The sequence below is a fragment of the Danio rerio genome, chromosome 2 (assembly GCF_052040795.2).
Source record: "Danio rerio strain M-AB ecotype USA chromosome 2, GRCz13ab, whole genome shotgun sequence".
NCBI lineage: Eukaryota > Metazoa > Chordata > Actinopteri > Cypriniformes > Danionidae > Danio > Danio rerio.
In genome coordinates, this window is record NC_141022.1 from 2,790,149 (window position 1) to 2,811,899 (window position 21,751).

General features: G+C 44.2%; 1 protein-coding gene across 3 annotated transcripts in view; it reads left to right on the plus strand.

Annotated features, from left to right (window-relative positions):
* Positions 1-21,751, plus strand: part of tmie (transmembrane inner ear) — a 67,673-nt gene that overhangs the window by 29,860 nt on the left and 16,062 nt on the right. Inside the window, exons 3-5 of one of the 3 annotated variants that reach the window (XM_087239470.1) lie at positions 1,285-1,402; positions 3,696-3,845; positions 12,592-12,975. In XM_087239470.1, the coding sequence (XP_087095596.1) occupies positions 1,285-1,402; positions 3,696-3,845; positions 12,592-12,704 (381 nt within the window). In that variant the 3' untranslated portion in view covers positions 12,705-12,975. 3 annotated transcript variants of the gene reach the window in all.

Sequence of the window (21,751 nt, forward strand, 5' to 3'; positions counted from 1 at the left end):
AAGAATAGATATAGGATATAAATAAAAAGGATTAAAATTTTACAAAACATATTATTTTCTAGCCTACATAAATATGAAAAATCACTGCTTTTATGTCTTCTTCATCTCGGGAGGCTTTTTCAGTTCATTCATAACAATTTCCTTTTGTATAATGTTATTATTATTAGCAGTATTATTTATTATATCCATATTTATATTTGTTTTATTAAAAACAAGCTTAGATTTGCCCACCTGTCAGGTTTTAGACCATATGGGGCACAGCATGTGTTTTAGGATATAACTCAGGTATTTGAGCACATTTTATTATTATTGTTCATTTATTCGTTTGCTGGAAATTAGAACTGAATTTAGAAACAGTTTTAAAACGAATATTTGCACTTAACAAACACAATTAATTATTTATAGGCTAATTGATGTCTGTGCGTAAAGGTTTCCCTATCCAAGAGCGAAAGTGAAAGTAGATCCATTATCTCTCATTCTCACGCAGTAGATGCTCTGTTTAACTGTGTTCTGTTAAAAAACTGTGAACTGTTTGCTTGTGAAATGCTCAGTTTTTCCACTTAGACTTACTTTGCGTCCTGTAAATAGCGAATTTGCTTATGGCGCAACGCAGCTGACTCTTAAAAGGAATGGGAGATGAGACTCTGACTCAAAACACACCTATAACTCATTAAGAAAATAAACTCAACCCTTTTAGACCATGGGCCACGGCGCAAAGCGGATTTTCCCGTCCTTAAATTAGCAAAAATGCGTTCTGATACACCCTGAAAGCGTTTGCGCCCTGCGCTTTGCGCTCTGCGCATGGACCGTCAAAATAGAGCCCTACAAGTGTTTCGGTTTTTATAATAGTAAGAGAGATTCCTGAGCACCGCATTTCTCAAGGACAGAGGAATGATTAATGAAAATGGAACCTTTGAGAATTGAGATTCAGTTATTAAACATGTTTACATTGTGAACGGTAATGTTTTTCAAAGTTGGTGTATTTGAGTAGATTTTATACTGACAGTAAACAGTGCTGGATTGCTCAGAATCAGCATGCAAAAATCCCATTGTGTTCCGTGACTCCAATCTCCTGAATGAATTTGATTGATTGATTGAACCCTCTTCTTTTCTGTCTACAAGCGCCCCGTAAGCAGTTTCCAGCCTCAGTGTTTGTATCCGCAGCTGTGATGACCATCAGAAAGCAGTACTTTCAGATCTGATGCAATTACTGTACCCGGGCTGTAAAGAAAGTGGTGCATAAAAAATAATTCTCTCTCTTTCTCTCTCTCTCTTATCTCATAGCTCCTGCCAACAGACCCTCCGAAAAAGCCAGACCCTGTCACCTCAGAAACAGTGGTGTTTTGGGGACTTCGATTATGGCAGGTTGTGGGCATTTTCTCCATGTTCATCTTAGCAATAAGTAAGTTTCTGCAAGTGTAATTGCAATTAAAGTAAAACTTGAATGACTTTCTTCCTTGGAACATCAAAGGTTTATTTTAGCCACAAAAGTGAGAACTCGGACTGTCAAAGTGACAAAACCCACCGTAAATCCAAAAGACTTCTAGCACACACGTTTTACAGGCACTTACAAAGCCTTTGGGTCATTTAATGAAGCTTGATCTAATCATTCTCCTTTCATTGCAACAGCACGGAAAAGAGCAACCTCTATATTATTCAAAATTATACCCGTTCCACAGAAGAAATGGATTATATGCTTCTTAGTACTTTAGTAATCAGAAACAACTTGGGACAGTAACGCAAATAAAAAAGAAAGTAGTGATTTCCGAATTAACTTTGACTTGTATTTCATTGCAGCTGACATGAACACAGAATATTTCATGTTTTGTCCGGTCAACTTCATCTCATTTGTAAATAAACATCCTTTCCTGTCATTCAGACCTGCAACACATTCCAAAAACAGTTGGGACAGGAGCAGTTCAGGGCTAGTAATCAGGTAGACTGGTTAAATAATTGATGTGATTTGATCAGCATCCAAGAAAGGTCTAGTCTTTTAGGAGCAAAGATGACCTGGGGCCTCATGTATCAACGCTGCGTACGCACAAAAACTTTGCGTACGCCAGGTTTCACGCTCAGAATCGCTCGCGTTTGGATTTACTAACGATGAACTGAACGTGGGAATGTGCGCAGCTCCACGGCAGCTTCATGGCTGGCGTACGCACAGTTTTTCTGCGTGTCTGTTTTATTTCCATTGGCGACTCCTAGAGGCAGTTGTGTTAAATTCTTCTCTACAAAGTGTCTGAGCCGTGCAATGGCAGCTGTATGAGACGGGTTCATCTAGCAGGTATATAAGGTTTCCATACCATACAGTTGACCAGCCAAACATTGCGCAAATTGCAGCGGTCGCCTGTTTTCCCAATGTAATCTGAGCTATCTACCGCACGCACATTGCTATAAAGTTGCTATAAATGTTTTATTAATGATTCCTACTTGTCTTTCTCGTGATAAATAGTTGGCAAAATCTGATATGTAGCGGGGGAAAAAAGAAGATTAACTTCATCAGACGCTGGATTCGAACCGAGTTCATGCTCGAACTTGTCAAAACATGTTAACATGTGTTTTTCGAGCTGCACCACTGAGACTGTTATGGGTAATGCAGCATTTTACACCTATAAATCGCACTATTTCTGTTTTAATTCACTCAGTGCGATGTTCAGACCCAACTGTGTTAACCGCATCAGCTAAACTCTCCCACTCTATTTTTTTTAAATTTGCAAATAACACCGCTTTTCTCCGGTCTACCTCCGAAAGCAGCACCTCCAATTCACATTCTGTTCAAAGTTTCTCTTCTTGCTTGCTTTTGCCGTTGCTTTTTTGTTGGGTTTTGCCAAAGTAGAGTCATTAGCATATTCATACGGGGGAGGAGGCAGGGAGGGGTTTTGTGCTCGTGCATGTTGCGCTCAGTTTCACGTTCATTCGGATGTACAAAAGAATATGCGTGAGATTCGGCGTACGCAGTGTTTCATACATTGAATTTTTTTCTGCGTACGCACATTTACAGCTTTGTGCGTACGCAATGTTTTAGTAAGATTTCCACGCAAGTCTTAGTACATGAAGCCCCAGATGATCGCCAGTTTGCCAACATATATATGAGAAAATTAGTGAAATGTTTAAAAACAAAGTTCCTCAAAGAAAGATTAAAAGACATTTGGATATCACCACATTGAAATATTACCACATGGGACATCTGGATTGCTTTGGCGAACCTTTGTCAAGTACCACAATGCATAGTTATATCCACAAATGCCAGTTAAAACTGTTTTCTGCCAAAAGGAAGCCCTATGTTAACAGTGTCCAGAAGCGCTGTCGACTTGCTCAGAGGCATTTGGGATGCATCATCACAGTGCAAATGCGTACTATAGTCAGATGAATGAGTATTTCCATGCCATTTTTCAATTTCAGTTTTCCATATTGTCCCAATTTTTTTCTGATTTAGGATTGTGTTATTTATAATACAAATGTAGAGTAATTTGTTTATGTGTTGGACCTCTTTAAGCTGGGCAGGCTATGCATATATTTGCACGCATAATTCTATACTAAGCAGTGCCAAAATAAACACTTAATCATTAACTCTGTGAATCATGGTAAGTGATTAAATAAAAAGTCCCTCACAGCAAACAGATATGAGACGCAGCCTGATGTGAAGCACAGCTCTCTTTCAAAATTATTTCAAAGCTCTTTCTATCGTTTCACAGTAATTACGCTCTGCTGCATCTTCAAATGCCGAATCCCACGGACGAAAAAAGAGATCGAGGCTCGGCACGCGCAAAGACTTGCTGCGAAAAATTATGCCAACACACTGGAGACGGTGCCTCCTCTCAATGAGCTGACTGAGGTGCCCGGCGGTGAGTCCAAGTCTTACAGCTTGCACTATTCTCACACTGGCTCATTTGTGAACATCGCATTTGTTTTCGTTGTGTCATCTGCTAATTCACAAGGCTTTGGTAGTGCATTGGTTCTCAATTCCAATTTGGCCAATTTAGTTAATCAATTCTCCTATAGCGCATGTGTTTGGACTTTGGGGGAAACTGGAGCACCCAGACGAAACCCACACCAACATAGGGAGAACATGCAAACTCCGCACAGAAATGCCAGCCAGAGTACCCGCGGGGTCTTAAAAGCATTGTAAAAGTTTTAAATTTGATAATCTCAAACTAAGGTCTTAATAGCTTTGAATTTGGTATCTAAACTCCTGGATTTGGTTACAAAGGTGTTGTGTTATTTATTTGTTTTTGCCTTTCCTAGGATTAAAGTTCATACCATAACAAAACTACTGTTACTAAAGTAGGCTAATTAAAAAATTCATGCAGAGTAACGTTGAGTGCATCTCGTGATCCACGTCATAGCAGAAAGTGTGTCGCCGTAGCTTAGGCTACTATGGCCAGGCAGGCGATTGCGAGTATTTACAATGCTCCAACTACTTAAAAACACACTTTCACTGACACTTACAGCAGAACTTCCTATTTTACTGCGATTGAGAGAATGAAAGTAAACTCTATTTCTCTCTCTCTCTCTCAATGTGGCCTATTTGACCTGCTGGCGTGACTTTTCCTCTCCTCTCGGCTGTTACAGCGATACTTCTGGATAGAGGTCTGCAGAGGTACCGACCAGATTTCTTGCCGCGCGGGAAAACATTTCCGAATAAAGCGCGGGAGCGGTCTGTGAATCACGCTTTAGCGATGTGTGTGTGTGTGTGTTTATTTGTGTGAATGAGAGAGAGCGTAATGCTGTGTGGCACTTGCTTGGCGCTTTGTGTCTATGTGTGTGTGTGTGTGTTCATACAGTAAGCCCCTCCCCAACATAAAACTGTGTATGCACTGTGATGCACCGAGATATCGAATTGAACCGAATCGTAACCGAACGGAACCGTGTGACCAGTGTAGGTTCATATCATTAGCTATGTTTCCATTTTGCAAATGCACATAAAAAAATCAGTTGATGGAAACGCCATGATGCGCATAAATTTTGAAAATGCGCATAAAAAACGTATGCACCTAACTGGGTAGGATAAACTTTTTATTCGATAAAAAAAGATGCGCAATTAAAAAAGGTCATGTGATTTTGTTAAAAGAGATCATGTGATGATAAAAATGTGTGTGAATGGATAAAACGTCAGGCTGAGCACATTATAAAACATCTGAAATGTTGTTTTGGTCATTATAAAGCGTCTTACCATTTCAGTATTAATGTTATTATATTATTAATGACCTCCAGAATCAAGAGCGCCTGTGCTCCGCGTCAGACACCTTCAAACGCCACTGCACGCTCACTGCTTGTCAGGATTGTCTTCTGAGGCGCATTCATTTAGAAAAGATTGATGCAGCTTCTCCTACTGCAGCAAATGCTGTTTTTACTGTTGATATTTGGCGCCAGTTAATCAGGAAGTGACGATTTTGTTCGCTTTGACTCATGCTTCATTCGCACAACTTTTATGAGATAATCGAGTTTTACAAGTTTATTCACATTTTTGGATGGAAACAGAGCTAGTGATTTCTACATTAGACCACGGCCAAAGAACATCCTAAATTACTAAGCATCAACACCAACTCTACGGCAAACGCGTTGAGAAAAAGCCACAAGCAGAAGTTGACAGGACTTGAGAATCTGGGCGAAAAAAATGCAGCCAAGGCAGTAGAGCTGCGAAGGCTATAGTGTTCAACACCAAGTTGAAATTTATTTGTTTATTAAAAATCAAATGTGTGTTATGCTGTTGCGTGTGTATTAGATATAACTGACAATTTAAATCAAATGTTTTATTCAATTCAAGCAGTCACTTGTACATAATTATTTTCTAGGGTTCAAAATTGATACAGATTTGACATTTCCCCCTCATACTTCTGTCGGAATGGGTACGAAGTTGGCATTGAATTTCATTTAAAATGGTATTAAAAAGGTCTTTCAAGAGTTCACACTTAGCTCATGACTTACGAAAGCTCGTTTGGCATGCTGTCCCGGGAGAGAGCCCTGAGCTCAAGGGATTCCTCGAGTCCAGGGCTCCCTCCCTTTGTGGGGCGAGGGGAGATTGAGCTCAGAGCGATCTCAAACCCCCCCCCGCAGCTAAGGCCAAGGTGAACTTCCTGAGAGCGAGACGACTAGTAAAAGAGACCAAGGTTTAAGAGGTCTATGATGCAGAGCAATTTTTTTCATGCAGAGATACCAGAAGCTCAAGTAGGGAGCCAGAGCTAATGCTATTCCTGCTGGTTGCTGGGCCGCTGAGCCACCTATTTTGGATAAAGGTGGAAGAAGGGGGAGGAGGTGGGCTTCTTCAAGATGAAGAGAGTTGTAAGTGGGAAAGGAGGAGATATATATAGGAACTAGGGATCCTTGATTGGACGACCGTGATTAGCTAATATGAGCCAGCTGGTTTAATCATGAGCACGTACACCTCTCGAAAATTAGTTTAATAAATTAAACTCCACTTAAAAGCCTTGAATTTCATCTGGAGGATCTCGGGGGTACGCTGGCCAACTGGCCCAGCCGGGACTCAAACCAGCAACCTTCTTGCTGTGAGGCAATGGTGCTAACCACGGAACCACCATTATGCCCTAGAACAGGGTTTTTCAAAGTCTAAGACAGTGGGCCTCCCTTTTGACACAACTTATCCATTGGCGCCCCCCTCCTCCCAAACACACACACACACACACACGCACATATATATATATATACATACAGTATATATACAGTATATATATGTTGTAGCGAGGCAGAGGGAAAACACAAACACCGTAGATAATGTTACAAACAATGCCCCGGAGGGTGCCTTTATTTACAAGTGATATTGGGGTGAAGGAGTGCTCTTCTTAAAGGTGCGTGCTCAAGTGCTCCGGGGAGATGGTGAAGGCTGGTGAGAAGTAGAGTGTTGGATCGGTCACGAGCTGGACTCGGCTGTGGGAGAGACAGAGAGAGACAAGCGTTAGCGCAGGGAGTCATGACAAATGAATCTCACTTCCTTCTGTGTGGGGCTGGCTTATATCTCTCCCTGGCTGATGAGGTCCAGCTGTGAGCGATCCGAGGTTGATGAGAGATCCAGCTGGTGTGGATTTGTGCCCAGGGCGACGTGGTATTACATGGCTCGCTACATTCCCCCCCCCTTAGCGTCGTCCTGGTCCTGGGTGTCCTGCGAAGGAAGAGCAGTGTATTGAGAGGGGGGGTAGAATGTTTCGACAGACCTGCCCATCCTGACCAGAGCCGTGAGAGTCCGTCTGCGTTTCCGTGGGAGGCCCCGGCTCGATGTTGTACGTCGAAGTTGAAATCCTGGAGCGACAGGAACCACCTGGTGACCCGAGCGTTGTTGTTCTTCGCTGTCGCCATCCATTGTAGCGGGGCGTGGTCGGTCACCAGAGTGAATTTCCTGCCAAGGAGATAGTACCTTAGCTCCAGGATTGCCCACTTGATCGCCAGGGCCTCCTTCTCCACCGTTGCGTAGCGGGTCTCTGCGGGGGTCAGCTTCCGACTCACGTACATTATGGGATGTTCTTCATTGCCGTGGACCTGGGAGAGGACCGCGCCCAGGCCCGAGTCGGAAGCATCCGTCTGTAGAATGAAGGGGCAGCCGAAGTCAGGTGCGTGCAGTACCGGTGAGGACGTGAGGGACTTCTTTAGGGCTCGGAACGCATCGTCGGCTTCCTTGGTCCATCTTATCCTCTCCGGCTGCCCCTTTCTGGTCAGGTCTGTCAAAGGGCTGGCTATGGATGAGAAGTTAGGTATGAAACATCTATAGTAGCCCGCTAACCCCAGAAATGCACGTACCTGGGTCTTTGTGGTGGGTTGTGGAGTTTCCTGTAGTGCCTTGACCTTGTTTTGCTGTGGCTGTATGAGACCTCGTCCAATGTGGAACCCGAGGTATCTGGCTTCGGCTAGACCCAGGTGGCATTTCTTGGGATTAGCTGTGAGCCCAGCCCGTCGAAGATCTAAGAGCACCCTCCGTAACCGGGATAAGTGTTCTTCCCATGACTCTGAGTGGACGATGAGGTCGTCCAGGTAGGCTGCTGCATATGGCTGGTGGGGCCTCAGCAGGATGTCCATCATTCTTTGGAATGTGGCTGGGGCCCCGTGGAGCCCGAAGGGAAGAACCCGGTATTGCCAGTGCCCACCGGGTGTGGAGAAGGCGGTTTTCTCCTTGGCGTCTTCACTGAGTGGTAACTGCCAGTAGCCTTTGGTGAGGTCGATGGTGGAGATAAATCGGGCTCCACCCAGCCTATCCAGCAGCTCGTCCACCCGAGGCATGGGGTATCCGTCGAACTTGGAGATCTCATTGAGTTTCCTGAAGTCGTTGCAGAAACGGAGGGTGCCATCGGGTTTGGGGACCATCACTATTGGGCTGGACCACGGGCTACGGGATGGTTCGATGATGCCTAACCTTCTCATCTTCTGGATCTCCTCGTCGATAGCCAGCCTGCGAGCCTCTGGAACTCGATAAGGCCTTTGCCGGACGATAGTGCCAGGAGGAGTGATAATGTTGTGTTGGATGATGGAGGTTCGGCCCGGTTTCTCCGAGAACACATCCTTGAACTGACCAACCAAGGCTTGCAGCTCCGCCTTCTGGTTTGGTGAGAGTTGCTCACCAATGTGGACAACGGGAAGAGTTTCTTCAGCGAAGGCAACGAGATGACCTGGAGCTGCAACCCACTTCTTCATAAGATTTATGTGGTAAAGTTGTTCTTCCCGTCTTCGTCCCGGCTGACGGACTCGATAATTTACCGGCCCTACCCTTTCTACCACCGTGTATGGCCCCTTCCAAGATGCGAGGAACTTCGACGTTGTGGTAGGTATGAGTATCATCACCTTGTCCCCTGGGTGGAACTCTCTGGGTTGGGCGGGCCGGTTATACAATCTCTGCTGGGCGCGCTGGGCTTCGGTCAGGTGTTGCTTGACGATGGGCATGATTTTGTCGATGCGTTCTCTCATGTCCCGTACGTGTTCAATCACCGACCGCTGGGGGGCTGGTTCCTGTTCCCAGGCTTGACGAGCCACATCCAATAGGCCTCGGGGTTGGCGGCCAAACAGCAGTTCGAAGGGGGTAAATCCTGTGGAGGCCTGGGGGACTTCCCTGATACCGAATAACACGTACGGGATCATGAGGTCCCAGTCGCGCCCGTCCTCTGCCACCACCCGTCGGAGCATCTGCTTCAGAGTCTTGTTAAAGCGCTCGACAAGGCCGTCCGTCTGTGGATGATATACAGAGGTTTTTAGCTGTTTTACCTTGAGTAGGTGACAGAGGTCTGCCATCAACCGGGACATGAAGGGGGTGCCCTGGTCGGTCAGTATCTCCGTTGGGATTCCCACTCGACTGCATAGCAGAAACAGCTCCTTCGCGATGGCCGATGACGTGGCTTTCCTCAGGGGAATCGCTTCAGGGTATCTGGTGGCATAATCGAGGATAACAAGGATGTGCTCATGTCCCCGGGCCGACTTCGGCAAAGGCCCTACCAAGTCCATACCAATTCGGGTGAAGGGCACATCGATGATGGGTAGTGGTATTAGAGGGCTGGGGGGTGGTCGTTGGGGAGACGTTCTCTGGCAGATGTCACATGCCTGGCAATACCTCTTTACTTCCCCGTCTAGCCCCGGCCAATGGAAACGGTCGCGGATCCTTTTCACCGTGTTGGCCGCTCCCAGGTGTCCAGCCATCGGGTGGGTATGTGCCAGTTCTAAGACCGTCTCCCTCTTGATCCTCGGGACGACCAATAGTGTCTTCTTTTCCCCCCGCCTCTCTGCGACACAGTACAGCAGACCATTTTCCACAATAAAATGTGGGAGGGGGTGAGGGCTGGGAAGTCGCTCATTACCTTCGATGATCCGTACTTGTGGCCAGCAGTGTTTGAGCGTTTCATCTTCCCTTTGTGCTCTACCAAAATCGCCTCCTGCGGTTATCTGTTGAAACAGATCAAAGTATAGGTTAGCAGATATAGATGACTCACCCCCTCTGTCGCTCTCGGTGGTCATCAGCGCTGGTTTGCGGTCCCAATGAGCCCGTGGCTTGTTCTTCTTCTTTGAACGAGCCGATGGAGCGTGGTGGTGAGTTAGGAGTTCGTCGAACCCCGGCCAGTCTCTGCCCAGTAAGAGGGACACAGGAAGATCTGGAACAACCCCGACTTCGATTCGCCAGCTACCTGGTTTCGCCGCGATGGTCACTCTTCGGGCGGGTACGTGGCGGGTATCACCATGCACACACGTGATCGGAATTCGCCCTTTGCTTTCAAGATGATATTTTAAAATTTTCGGGTGAACCAGAGTGATGGCGCTTCCTGTGTCTAAAGTGGCCGTTTGTGTTTTTCCCTCTAGCTGGACTTTATGGGTGGGAGCTTCGGGAGGGATATTGCGGTGAACCGCGCACCCTGCTGTCCAGGCCGGGGTCGAGTGCGTCGTCGGCTCGGTGGGCATCGGCTCGTCCATCGGGCTGGGGACCGCTGGTCTGCCGCCTGGTCGCGCTGTGCCCTCCACCGGTCGCCAAGGTGCACTTACCCTCCGGGGTGGCAGAGCCGCTCTCTCCCCATTATCTCGGGCGATGTGAGCTTCAGCCAGCTCGATCGCCTCCACCAGGGTGGCCAGTGACTCAGGATTTCGCATGCTGGTGAGTGTTCGCAAACGTCGGGGTAACGCACGCATCATCTTCTCGATGATCACCTTCTCAGCGACCTGGACCGCCGAGGGATCTCCTCCCAATAACCATAGCCTTCCCAGGCGAGAAAGTTGAGCTGCTTGAGTTCTCACGGGTTGTTTCTCGTCGTAAGACCACTGGGAAAACTGTTGGGCTGCGCTGATTGTGGATAGCCCCATTCTGGCTAATATTTCCTTTTTTAACGCTTTGTAATCTTCATTTTTAGGTGTCTCTAGTGAAAAATATGCTCGTTGCGCTTCTCCTGTGAGAAACGGAGCCAACATTCTCGCCCAGTTTTCTTTTGGCCAGCCTTCTCTCTCGGCAATAACCTCAAAGGTATGTAAATAAGCGTCAATATCATCCAGGTCGCTGAGTTTAGTGAGATGATGATGCGCACTCACTTCGGGAGTCGGATGGTGTCTGGCCGCCTGGCGGAGCTGCTGTTCCAGTCGATCCTGTCTGGCTGTAAGCTGCTCAGAGATGGAATTCTGTTTACTGGAGATCTCCGCTAGGTGGAGCAGTACCTCTTCCAAAGACATGGCGACGGGATGTTGACAGCCGAGCAAGAGGAAGCGTGGGAGAGAGAGAGAGCGGATGCCTGTCTGTAACAAACACAGAGAAAAATTCAGCGGTTATTTTCTACTTAATGGTGAGTGTTTCTTCTGAATTTTTCCCTCTGCAATGCCCGCATTCTCCACCAGTTGTAGCGAGGCAGAGGGAAAACACAAACACCGTAGATAATGTTACAAACAATGCCCCGGAGGGTGCCTTTATTTACAAGTGATATTGGGGTGAAGGAGTGCTCTTCTTAAAGGTGCGTGCTCAAGTGCTCCGGGGAGATGGTGAAGGCTGGTGAGAAGTAGAGTGTTGGATCGGTCACGAGCTGGACTCGGCTGTGGGAGAGACAGAGAGAGACAAGCGTTAGCGCAGGGAGTCATGACAAATGAATCTCACTTCCTTCTGTGTGGGGCTGGCTTATATCTCTCCCTGGCTGATGAGGTCCAGCTGTGAGCGATCCGAGGTTGATGAGAGATCCAGCTGGTGTGGATTTGTGCCCAGGGCGACGTGGTATTACATGGCTCGCTACAATATATATAGACACAGATGTCAGACTGTTAACTCACTTTTATCATCATTTGCATGAAAGTGCAATTATTTACAGAGTAATAACAAGTATTTTAATATAACGTTTTTAAAACTAGGATGATGGTTCAATATGAATAGAACAGATCCAAGAACTGTCCACCCCAGTCAAAACAGTCAAAGTTTAGCGGGTCTCTTGCTGTCATTAGCCAAAATATCTTGACAAACCACACATAAAGGTCGTGGTTCATCAGCTGGTCCTGTCCACGTAAATCCTAAACTCAAATACTGATCATCATATCGTCGTCTTTTGGGTTTAAGCCCTGAACTTGAAGGCTTTGAATCGGGGGGGTCTCAGAAACCGATCCATTGTATTAGCAGGCATATACCAGTATTGGCGAGCTTGACAAACAGAAACGGATTCACAGCTATGGCCTTCTGGGTAAAAAAGGTTTTCTTATTTTAGACGTATTATTTTTTTACTTTGTTTAATTAAAACGTTTAAATATAATAAAAAATACGTATAATAATTAAACTTAATAATTATATTTTTATTATATAATATTTTTTCCCGCGCCTCCCCTGACATGCTCTGGCGCCCCCCAGGGGAGGTGCGCCTCACACTTTGAAAACCTCTGCCCTAAAAGAAATCACAAACTAGTTATTAAAACTATTATGTTTAGAAATGTGGCTTTTCTTTAAACAGAAATTGGGGAAAAATATACAGGGGGTTAATAATTCTGACCTCATCTGTATTTCATGTGTTTATTTCTGCAATTCAGATCAGTTCAGATCTTTGTGGGGAAGTGTTGCCTGTCCTTTTCCAGTGCTGCTGACCTTTCCCTCTGCTTCTCTTTCTTTCTTCTTCTTCTTCCTCCTCTTTGCATGTCTCTTGTGTGTCGATTCAGCTCTCGTGGAAACCTCAGCACTCCTGACGGTCTCAGAGCAGGTACAGGCTCATGCTAGCGGACAACTTCCTGCTGTCAGGGAAGAAGATGAACCAGCCAATCCTGGCACTTAAACTGACGAACTCTTACTGTCATGTGCACTTGCTGCTCTTTCTGCCTGTCTGTCTTCAGTCTGCGGTGCCTCAGAGTAGAAAAGCCTATGCAGGCTATTTATGGGGAAGGTGGGGAAATGCGCTGCATGCAGTGTTCTTGTTTTGCCTGCCATTAGAATCTGCTGTCAGTAGAAGAAAGTCGCAAGTATGAATGTGAATCTTCAGAAAAATTCCGACTTGAGTGCATCTCGGAAAATATAATGTGATGAACGATTAAACAGCACAAATCTTTTCTTTCTCTCTGTCTCTTTCATTTCAAGAGTTCACACTTAAGGCTGATTTATACTTCTGCGTCAAACACCGGCCTTCGCCGTGGCCGTCGGCGTCACTGACGTGCACCTCTCAAAAAATGTAACTACACGTCGCAACAACGTGTAACGCAAGCTCTGTGATTGGTCGGCTTGGTAGCGCTGACGAGTCTGGGCGGGACCGAGAGCCGCGCGAATTGTGCAAACCCAATGTAGCGATTGTTTACAAGTGTGGAGTCGCGTGAAGGAGCTCCGGATGGAAAGTTTTGTTTTGTGTTTACCTCATAGTTAAAGTTGTTGCACGTCCGCCGGTTCCTGCCTCAAAATGAGCGAGTTTGAGCCACTTGTACATCCCGGAAGTGTTCAGGAAAAGCAAAACAACAGAGAAGAAACTCGACACAGAGAAACATTTACACCTCACTGCCAACTACCGTTTTGGAAGTGTTAATGCAGACCAACAGAGACAGCGCGCAGAAGTATAAATGCACAGCCACGCGCGTTGCATGCGCCGTGGGTTACGCCGGTCACCTGACGCAGAAGTATAAATCAGGCTTTAGCTGCAGTGGCGTAAAGTAACTAACTACAAATACTCAAACCACTGTAATTGAGTAGTTTTTCTCAGGAATTGTTATTTACTAAGTAATTTAATAAATGTGTACTTTTACTTTCCCTTGAGTTCATTTATAGTGCTGTATTTGGTACTTTTACTCTCATTACTTTCCTTCATCCTGCAGTCACTACTTTATTTTTTCTTGTCTATGAGGATTAGAATAATCAGTCCTGTGATTCCCGTCCAATCAAATCACACATAGAAGGTAAATCACATCATGATGAACTACCTCAAGCCACAGGCGGTTTATAAATGCAGCAAACTGTTTGGAAGCAGTAAAAGTGTCCACGAAGATGCCCAAAATCTTTACACACACTGACCCAGAGACTGTTTAGATGCAGGTCACTGATGAGAAGATGGCGTATGTTTAATGATGACCGAAATGAAACCCGCTACAGTTTTGGCTTTCCAAATTAACACTATCAAACAATTTTATGTTAAATTACTTAACAAATTTTTACTTAATCTCGATTACAAGCCATATGAGCAGCAAACATGGTTAATTTTCCCCCTTTCTTAGAACATATTGATGAATTAATGTGCTTCTCGTTTTTTTTTTTGTTTTTTTTTAATCAATGTTATGAAAAAAATAAAACCCACAGATTTGTTTTATTTATAGTACTATGCCCTAAATTCGCAGATGGGACAGGGTATGAGAAAATAAAGCTTGGTTCACACAAGAGAGAGGGTAAAACTGGCCTGCATAAAGTCCTGACCTGTCCACATTAGAGAATGTGTGGTGTATTTTGAAGCGAGTAATGCAACAACGAAGATCCCGTACATTAAGACTTGTTTGCAGGAAGAATGGGACACAATGACACCTGAAACACTTCATCACTTGATGTCTTCAGTACCTAAACGTGTTGTGAAAAGGAATGGCAGCATTACAAAGAGGTAAATGGCAACTTTTTTTGAAATATGTTGCAGGAACCAAAATTAAAATACATGTTTATTTAGAAAAAAAAAAAAAAAGAATAAATAAAATCCAGAGGAGCACATTATATAATATTAGTTGTGTTGTCTGCAATGTAATATTTTTAGTCAGCTTAGTCCCTTTAATAATACAGGGTCACCACAGCGGAATGAACTGCCAACTTATCCAGCATGTTTTACGCAGCGGAGGCCCTTCCAGCTGGAAAACATCCACACACACTCATTCACACACGCTCATACACTACGGACAATTTAGCCTACCCAATTCACCTGTAGTGCATGTCTTTGGGGGAAACCGGAGCACCTGGAGGAAACCCACGCGAATGCAGGGAGAACATGCAAACTCCACACAGAAACGCCAACTGAGCCAGGCTCGAACCAGTGACCCAGCGACCTTCTTGCTGTGCGGCGACTGCACTACCTACTGCGCCACTGCGTCGCCCAATGTAATACATGTCAAAGTAAATCCAGAAGTCACTTCGTTCTTTTTCGTTCACGTTTTTCATACTGTCCCAACTTTTTCTGATTTGGGCTTGTAGAATTTTAGCATTTGATGCTTGTGTGTTAGATCTGGTACTCGAAGAAGGCTAACAAAGAACAGATTGAACTGACTGGCTCATTTAGTAGCACTAATATACACGGATGAGTACAAATATTATGGCCACCTGCCTGACATGCTGTTGCTGCTCTGCATGCTACTAACACAGCACTGACCCGCTGAGGCATGAAGGTGTCCTGTGTTATGCTGCACCATTATGTTAGCAGCAGATCCTGTCAACCACTTTGAAATAAATAAAAAAGACAATCACACTTTGAGGCCTGTCTGTTGCACCACGGGTCGATCTCGGTGGTCCGGCAGCTCATCCTACAGATGCTCATTGGATTGAGATTGGGGGAACATATTGAATCCTTCATCTTTGTCTTTACTGCTCTCCTGGTCAATTTGTTCAGGGTAGCGTGGTGCATTGTGCTGCTTATAGAGGCCATTTCTACTACAGGACACTATTGTGATGAAGCTATATGGTCTGACAATTGCTAAATTTACATTGACATGATTGTCCAGACATCACACTCGATCAACTGGCTTGATATTGTCCAGCACTAGATCTTATGGGTGTTTTACACGACAAAGGTTTCAGCCAAATTGGAAAGCTTTATATGCGTTTTGCCTGTTTGCTTACATTCTAAGACATTCGTTCGGTCTGAGATTGAAAATGGGTAAATTGGAAAGTGGAATTCTTTGAAAACGTTTGTAGTGGTGGCTTATTTAACATCTTTTTCTTGTTAAAATTGAATTCGGGTGCCAGGTAGAGTAAATATAAAAAGAAAGTAGGGATTTCTAAATTTACTTTCACTTGTATTTCATTGCAGACAATGCAACACACATTATTTAATGTGCTCCTCGTGATTTTATGTACTTATTTGTTCAAAATAAACATGTATTTCCATTTGGCTCTTGCTGCACGTTCCAAAATAAATCGGAACAGGAACAGTTTAGGTCTTGTAATCAGGTAAATTGGTGAAATAGTGATGTGATTTGAAAGAGGTGATGTCAACAGGTGATTGTAATTATGATTTGGTACAAAAGCAGCATTCAAGAAAGGTCTAGTCCTTTAGGAGCAAAGATGGGCAGACGATCACCAGTTTGCCAACAAATACATCAGAAAATGATTGAATTGTTTAAAAACAATGTTCCTCAAAGAAAGATAGAAAGACATTTGAATATTTCACCTTCAGCAATGCAGAACATCATTAAAAGATTCAAGGAATCTGGAGGAATCCAGTGCGTAAAGGACAAGAGCGCAAGCCTGAGCTGAACAACCGTGATCTCCGATCCCTCAGGGGGCGCTGCATGAAGAATCCTCATTCATCTATAAGCCAGATCCCCACATGCACTCAGGACTACTGCAGATAACCTGTCAAGTACCACAATACATAAGGACAAAAAGAATACCTACCAAAAATACAAAAGGAAGCCCTATGTTAACAGTGTCCAAAAGCGCGCTCAACTTTTCTAGGCTTAGAGGCATCTAGGATGGACCATCGCACAGTGGAAACATGTACTGTGGTCAGATCAGTATTCCAGGCATTTTTTCAGGAGAAATGGATGTCGTGTGCAATTCAGGTGCAATCCACACTGTTACCAGCAAAAACCCAGGGTCTGTCATGCTATGAGTTGTGTCGTGCCCTTGACAAAGGTAACTTCTGTGATGCCACTTTATTTCCAGGTACACCCATGTATATTTCAATAAGACAATGCCAAAGCACATTCTGCACACATTACCAAGTCCTGGCTGCGGAGGAAGAGGATACAGGTACTTGACTGGCCTGCCTGCAGTCCTGACCTGTCTCCAATAGAGAATGTGTGGTGCATTTTGAGGCTCAAAATGTGATAACGAAGATCCCGAACTGTTGCTCACCCTAACAATTGTTTGCAGGAAGAATGGGACACAATGACACCTGAAACACTTCATCACTTGGTGTCTTCAGTCCCTAAATGTCTTTAAAGTGTTGTGAAAAGAAACGGCAACATTACAAAGTGGTAAATGCTTTACTGTTTTAACTTTTTTTTTTAAATGTGTCACAAGAACCAAAACAATACAATTTTTATTTTTTTAGTTGCATTTTCCATAAAAATAAACGACTATAAATATCTGTTTATTAACCAACCCAACCCAAGCCACATTTGACCATAATATAAGCTTTTCCTCAGCTTATGGTGTGCATTGGTGTTATAGACACTCTCTATGGTTTTCAGGCTTTTAATGCATGCCAGGCTTTCTATTCAGATTGTATTCCTGAAAACTGAAGAATATATGCACAGCACCTAGGCTTAATTTGGCTTGGGTACTCAAATGTGCTGGGCATGTGATAAGCTGGAGGGTTTTACCAAAGTGTGCACATGGTCTCCTACATGTGTAATGTGTTTCTGTGTGTAGAGATAGTCGTGCTGTAAGAGAATCACAGTTACTCTGTAACCCATCTGTGAGGTCAGAGATCCAGCAGAGTCAGCAAGCAACACTCTTTCACCATCGTTTATCAAGACTGGACGGGCAGGTGAACACCAATCTCAGTGATAAAACATGTCGTATTTCTGAACCGCTTTAATTGGGGCTGCACATGTAGCATTTCAGCATCGATCATCTGTGATAGTCACATTGCAGGATTTGCAAGGCTGAGTCCATATTATAGTGAATCATTTGCATGTGCGTTTGAAGCCTGTGACTGTATGACAGAGCCGCAGTGGGACTCTTTTTCAGCCCTGGAGTTTCAAGCCTCAGACCGGCCCACCTCAGTTCACCACTGACTATATTAAAATAAGGTCATTTCCAATTCAGTTTCTAATTACACTATCACGTTTTTTTTTTTTGAGAAAACAGTTGTTTTAGAACTTCAAATGTTCAACAACCCTAACAGTATTATATGTCTCAACAATAAAAAGAAAAAAAAAATTTTTACTTAGGTGAGGACCTAACACAGGTTGGCAGTGTCATAACCTAACGTGCTAACCACTGTACCACAACAGTTGTACATCAAGAAGTGACTTATCTACTCATATCTATCTTATCTACTTATATTGTACACAAGGCTACGAGAAAATAGATAAAAAGAGCAGAGCTGCGGTAAAATAATGAATAAGAAGGCTGTGGTCAAGTAAATAAATAAATTAATTTAAAAAGTGTGACTGATGAGAGCAACAGATTCTGGAGCTAGGGACACCGGCCCTCGCGGCCAAAAAACAGACCGGGAATTCTCCCTGTCCTCCTGATTAGCCAGTCCAGGCCTGCTGTATGAGGATTTTAAAAGCATTCAGGCAAAATCAAATGTACAATTTGTAATTTAATAACCAACAATTTCATTTAATTATTGCAACAATTATTCCGCAACTGTATATTTAATAAAATTGTCATTTTTGTTGTCGATATTCACCAATAGTTTTATTTATTTTTGAGTTGCTCGGAAGCTTTTATTTTATAAATGTGATAGTGACAGCTGTTTATGATTGACATTATAAGAATTGGCCACATAATTGAGAATACGTCATCGCCGATTTGATTTCTTCGCTGTGGTGCGTCTGTTGGCTCCAACTCTGAGGTTTACATGATTTAGTACACTCTCAGTGTCGATTTCCTCTGCTATAAAACCAGTGCCAAATCCAATGTGTGGATTATTTATGCACAGCCAGATTTTTATAACCATGCTCACAATTTACACACTCAGCTCGCATTTTGAAGCGAATTGGTGTATCAACAAGCTAGCACTAATGCCCCGACTGGCTCATTTTTGTATTGTCAATAAAAAAAAAATGATTAGACAAAACAACAAACTACTAGAGATGAAAAAAAGATGCCAACATTGATGTGTTTTTTTTTTTTTTGGTGAAGATTTTAATTGGTAATTTGTTATTTTTTAATTGGCGATCCTCTGCCTTCATCACCACCACGTGATGAAGTGTTTCAGGTGTCATTGTGTCCCATTCTTCCTGCAAACAATTCTTAGGGTGAGCAACAGTTCGGGATCTTCGTTATCACATTTTGAGCCTCAAAATGCGCCACACATTCTCTATTGGAGACAGGTCGGGACTGCAGGCAGGCCAGTCAAGTACCTGTATCCTCTTCCTCCGCAGCCAGGACTTGGTAATGTGTGCAGAATGTGCTTTTGCATTGTCTTATTGAAATATACATGGGTGTACCTGGAAATAAAGTGGCATCACAGAGGTTACCTTTGTCAAGGGCACGACACAACTCATAGCATGACAGACCCTGGGTTTTTGCTGGTAACAGTGTGGATTGCACCTGAATTGCACATGACATCCATTTCTCCTGAAAAAATGCCTGAAATACTGATCTGACCACAGTACATGTTTCCACTGTGTGATGGTCCATCCTAGATGCCTCCGAGCCTAGAGAAGTTGAGCGCACTTTTGGACACTGTTAACATAGGGCTTCCTTTTTGGTGCAGTACATTTTAAAACTGGCATTTGTAGATGTAACTACGTATTGGGGTACTTGACAAAGGTTATCTGCAGTAGTCCTGAGCGCATGTGGGGATCTGGCTTATAGATGAATGAGGATTCGCTCATGCAGCGCCCCCTGAGGGATCGGAGATCACGGCTGTTCAGCTCAGGCTTGCGCTCTTGTCCTCTACTCACTGGATTCCTCCAGATTCCTTGAATCTTTTAATGATGTTCTGCACTGCTGAAGGTGAAATATTCAAACGTCTTTCTATCTATCTTTGAGGAACATTGTTTTTAAACACTTCAATCATTTCTGATGTATTTGTTGGCAAACTGGTGATCCTCTGCCCATCTTTGCTCCTAAAGGACTAGACCTTTCTTGGATGCTGCATTTGTTCCAAATTATAATCACAATCCCCTGTTGACATCCCGTTTGAATAACAAGAAAGCATGTATATTTGCAAATAAATATGAAGGTAACCAGAGAAGACATGAAACATGATGGTTGCTAAAAAATATTTGGCAGACTCTAAACTGGCTAGATTGTTCTTTTCCTTCGGAAAACTGTAATATGCATGAGATGAAACATGCAGACCTTTTATTTGCACATGAACGAGGTGTAGAGAACTGCATGCACAATCAATGCCAAGATTAACAGCGAAAGGTTTGAAACAAACAAACCCACCGAGGCTCGCACTTACCACACAAAACCCCGAGTTAATTACATTCATCATTAGAGCTAAAGACATTCTAATGGGACTCCCCCAGATGCCTCGGAGACCATTCAGCAGAGGAAGAGCCCCTCGTCAGGCGCCGTTCGGATGCCTGCTTCTTGTGTTCATAGATGGAATGCATTACACACTTGTGGCTTCGTTCTGTGGACACGTGCATTTTTCATACGCAGCTATGCAAATAATGTCAGTGGGTTTCCACTGCGGCTACATCTGGATTAATTAGGTCACCCGTAAAAAATGCGATTTAAATATCGTCCTGAGTGAAGTGGCCTGATTGTGTGGTTGACGTTCATGTCTTCTTGCTTTTGAAGCACAGGGTGTATGCGTGATCAAAATCTTGATTTAAATGGCACTCTTGAGAATGTTTTTTTGAGCGTCTTTATGAAGTAACACTCAAGGCTGCCGTATAAAGAACTGGAATATACTGCATATTACCATTTTGTGATTGCACATTATATTATATTAGAAGTTCTGCCTTTATCACCTGACCCAGCTCTCTGCTCCTTGCTCTGTCTGTCAATGGATCGTCAGCTTTCTGACAGATAGACAACAGCTAGTCAGAATGGGCAAAACCACATCCGACAGATGCACTATCAGCACTGGTGCCCCCCAGGGATGTGTTCTCTCCCCACGGCTCTTCTCTCTGTACACCAACAACTCCACCGCAAAAGACCCCTCCATCAAACTCAATAAGTTTGCAGGCGACACTACTGTTGTCGGCCTCACCTGGAACGGTGACGAGTCTGCTTACAAACAGGAGGTGGAGCGGCTGGCGTTATGGTGCAGATACAACAACCTGGAGCTGAACACGCTCAAAACAGTGGAGATGATAGTGGACTTTAGGGGAAACCTCCCTGCACTCCCCCCACTCGCCATCATGAACAGCACTGTGGCCGCAGTAGAGTCATTCAGGTTCCTGGGCACCACCATCTCTCAGGATCTGAAGTGGGACATCCACATAGACTAAATCGTGAGGAAAGACCAGCAGAGACTGTACTTCCCTTATCAGCTGAGGAAGTTTAACCTGCCACAGGAGCTGCTCGTACAGTTCTACTCAGCTGTCATCCAATCCATCCTCTGCACTTCCATCAGCGTCTGGTTCGGCTCAGCTGCCAAAACTGACCTCCGTAGAATACAGCGAATAGTCCAGACTGCTGAACGAATCACCGGCACAACCCTTCCTACACTTCAAGAACTGTACTCTTCCAGAGGGAGTAAAAATCACTCTGGACACCTCGCACCCAGCACACTACCTTTTCAACTGTTACCGTCTGGTCGGCGCTTCAGAGCACCAAGCACAAAAACAGCCAGACACAGGAAAAGTTGCTTTCCTCAGGCCATCTCCCTCATGAACAGTTAAATATCCCCCAACTGTGCATTAAATATGTGCAATACTTTCCCATACGCACTTGAACACAGCACCTTACATCAATATACAATGCAATACGTTCTCCATTCGCTTTTGTACACAGCACTGCATCTCTTTTTAATGTTAATCGTATTTTTTTCATATTTATTTTGTGTTG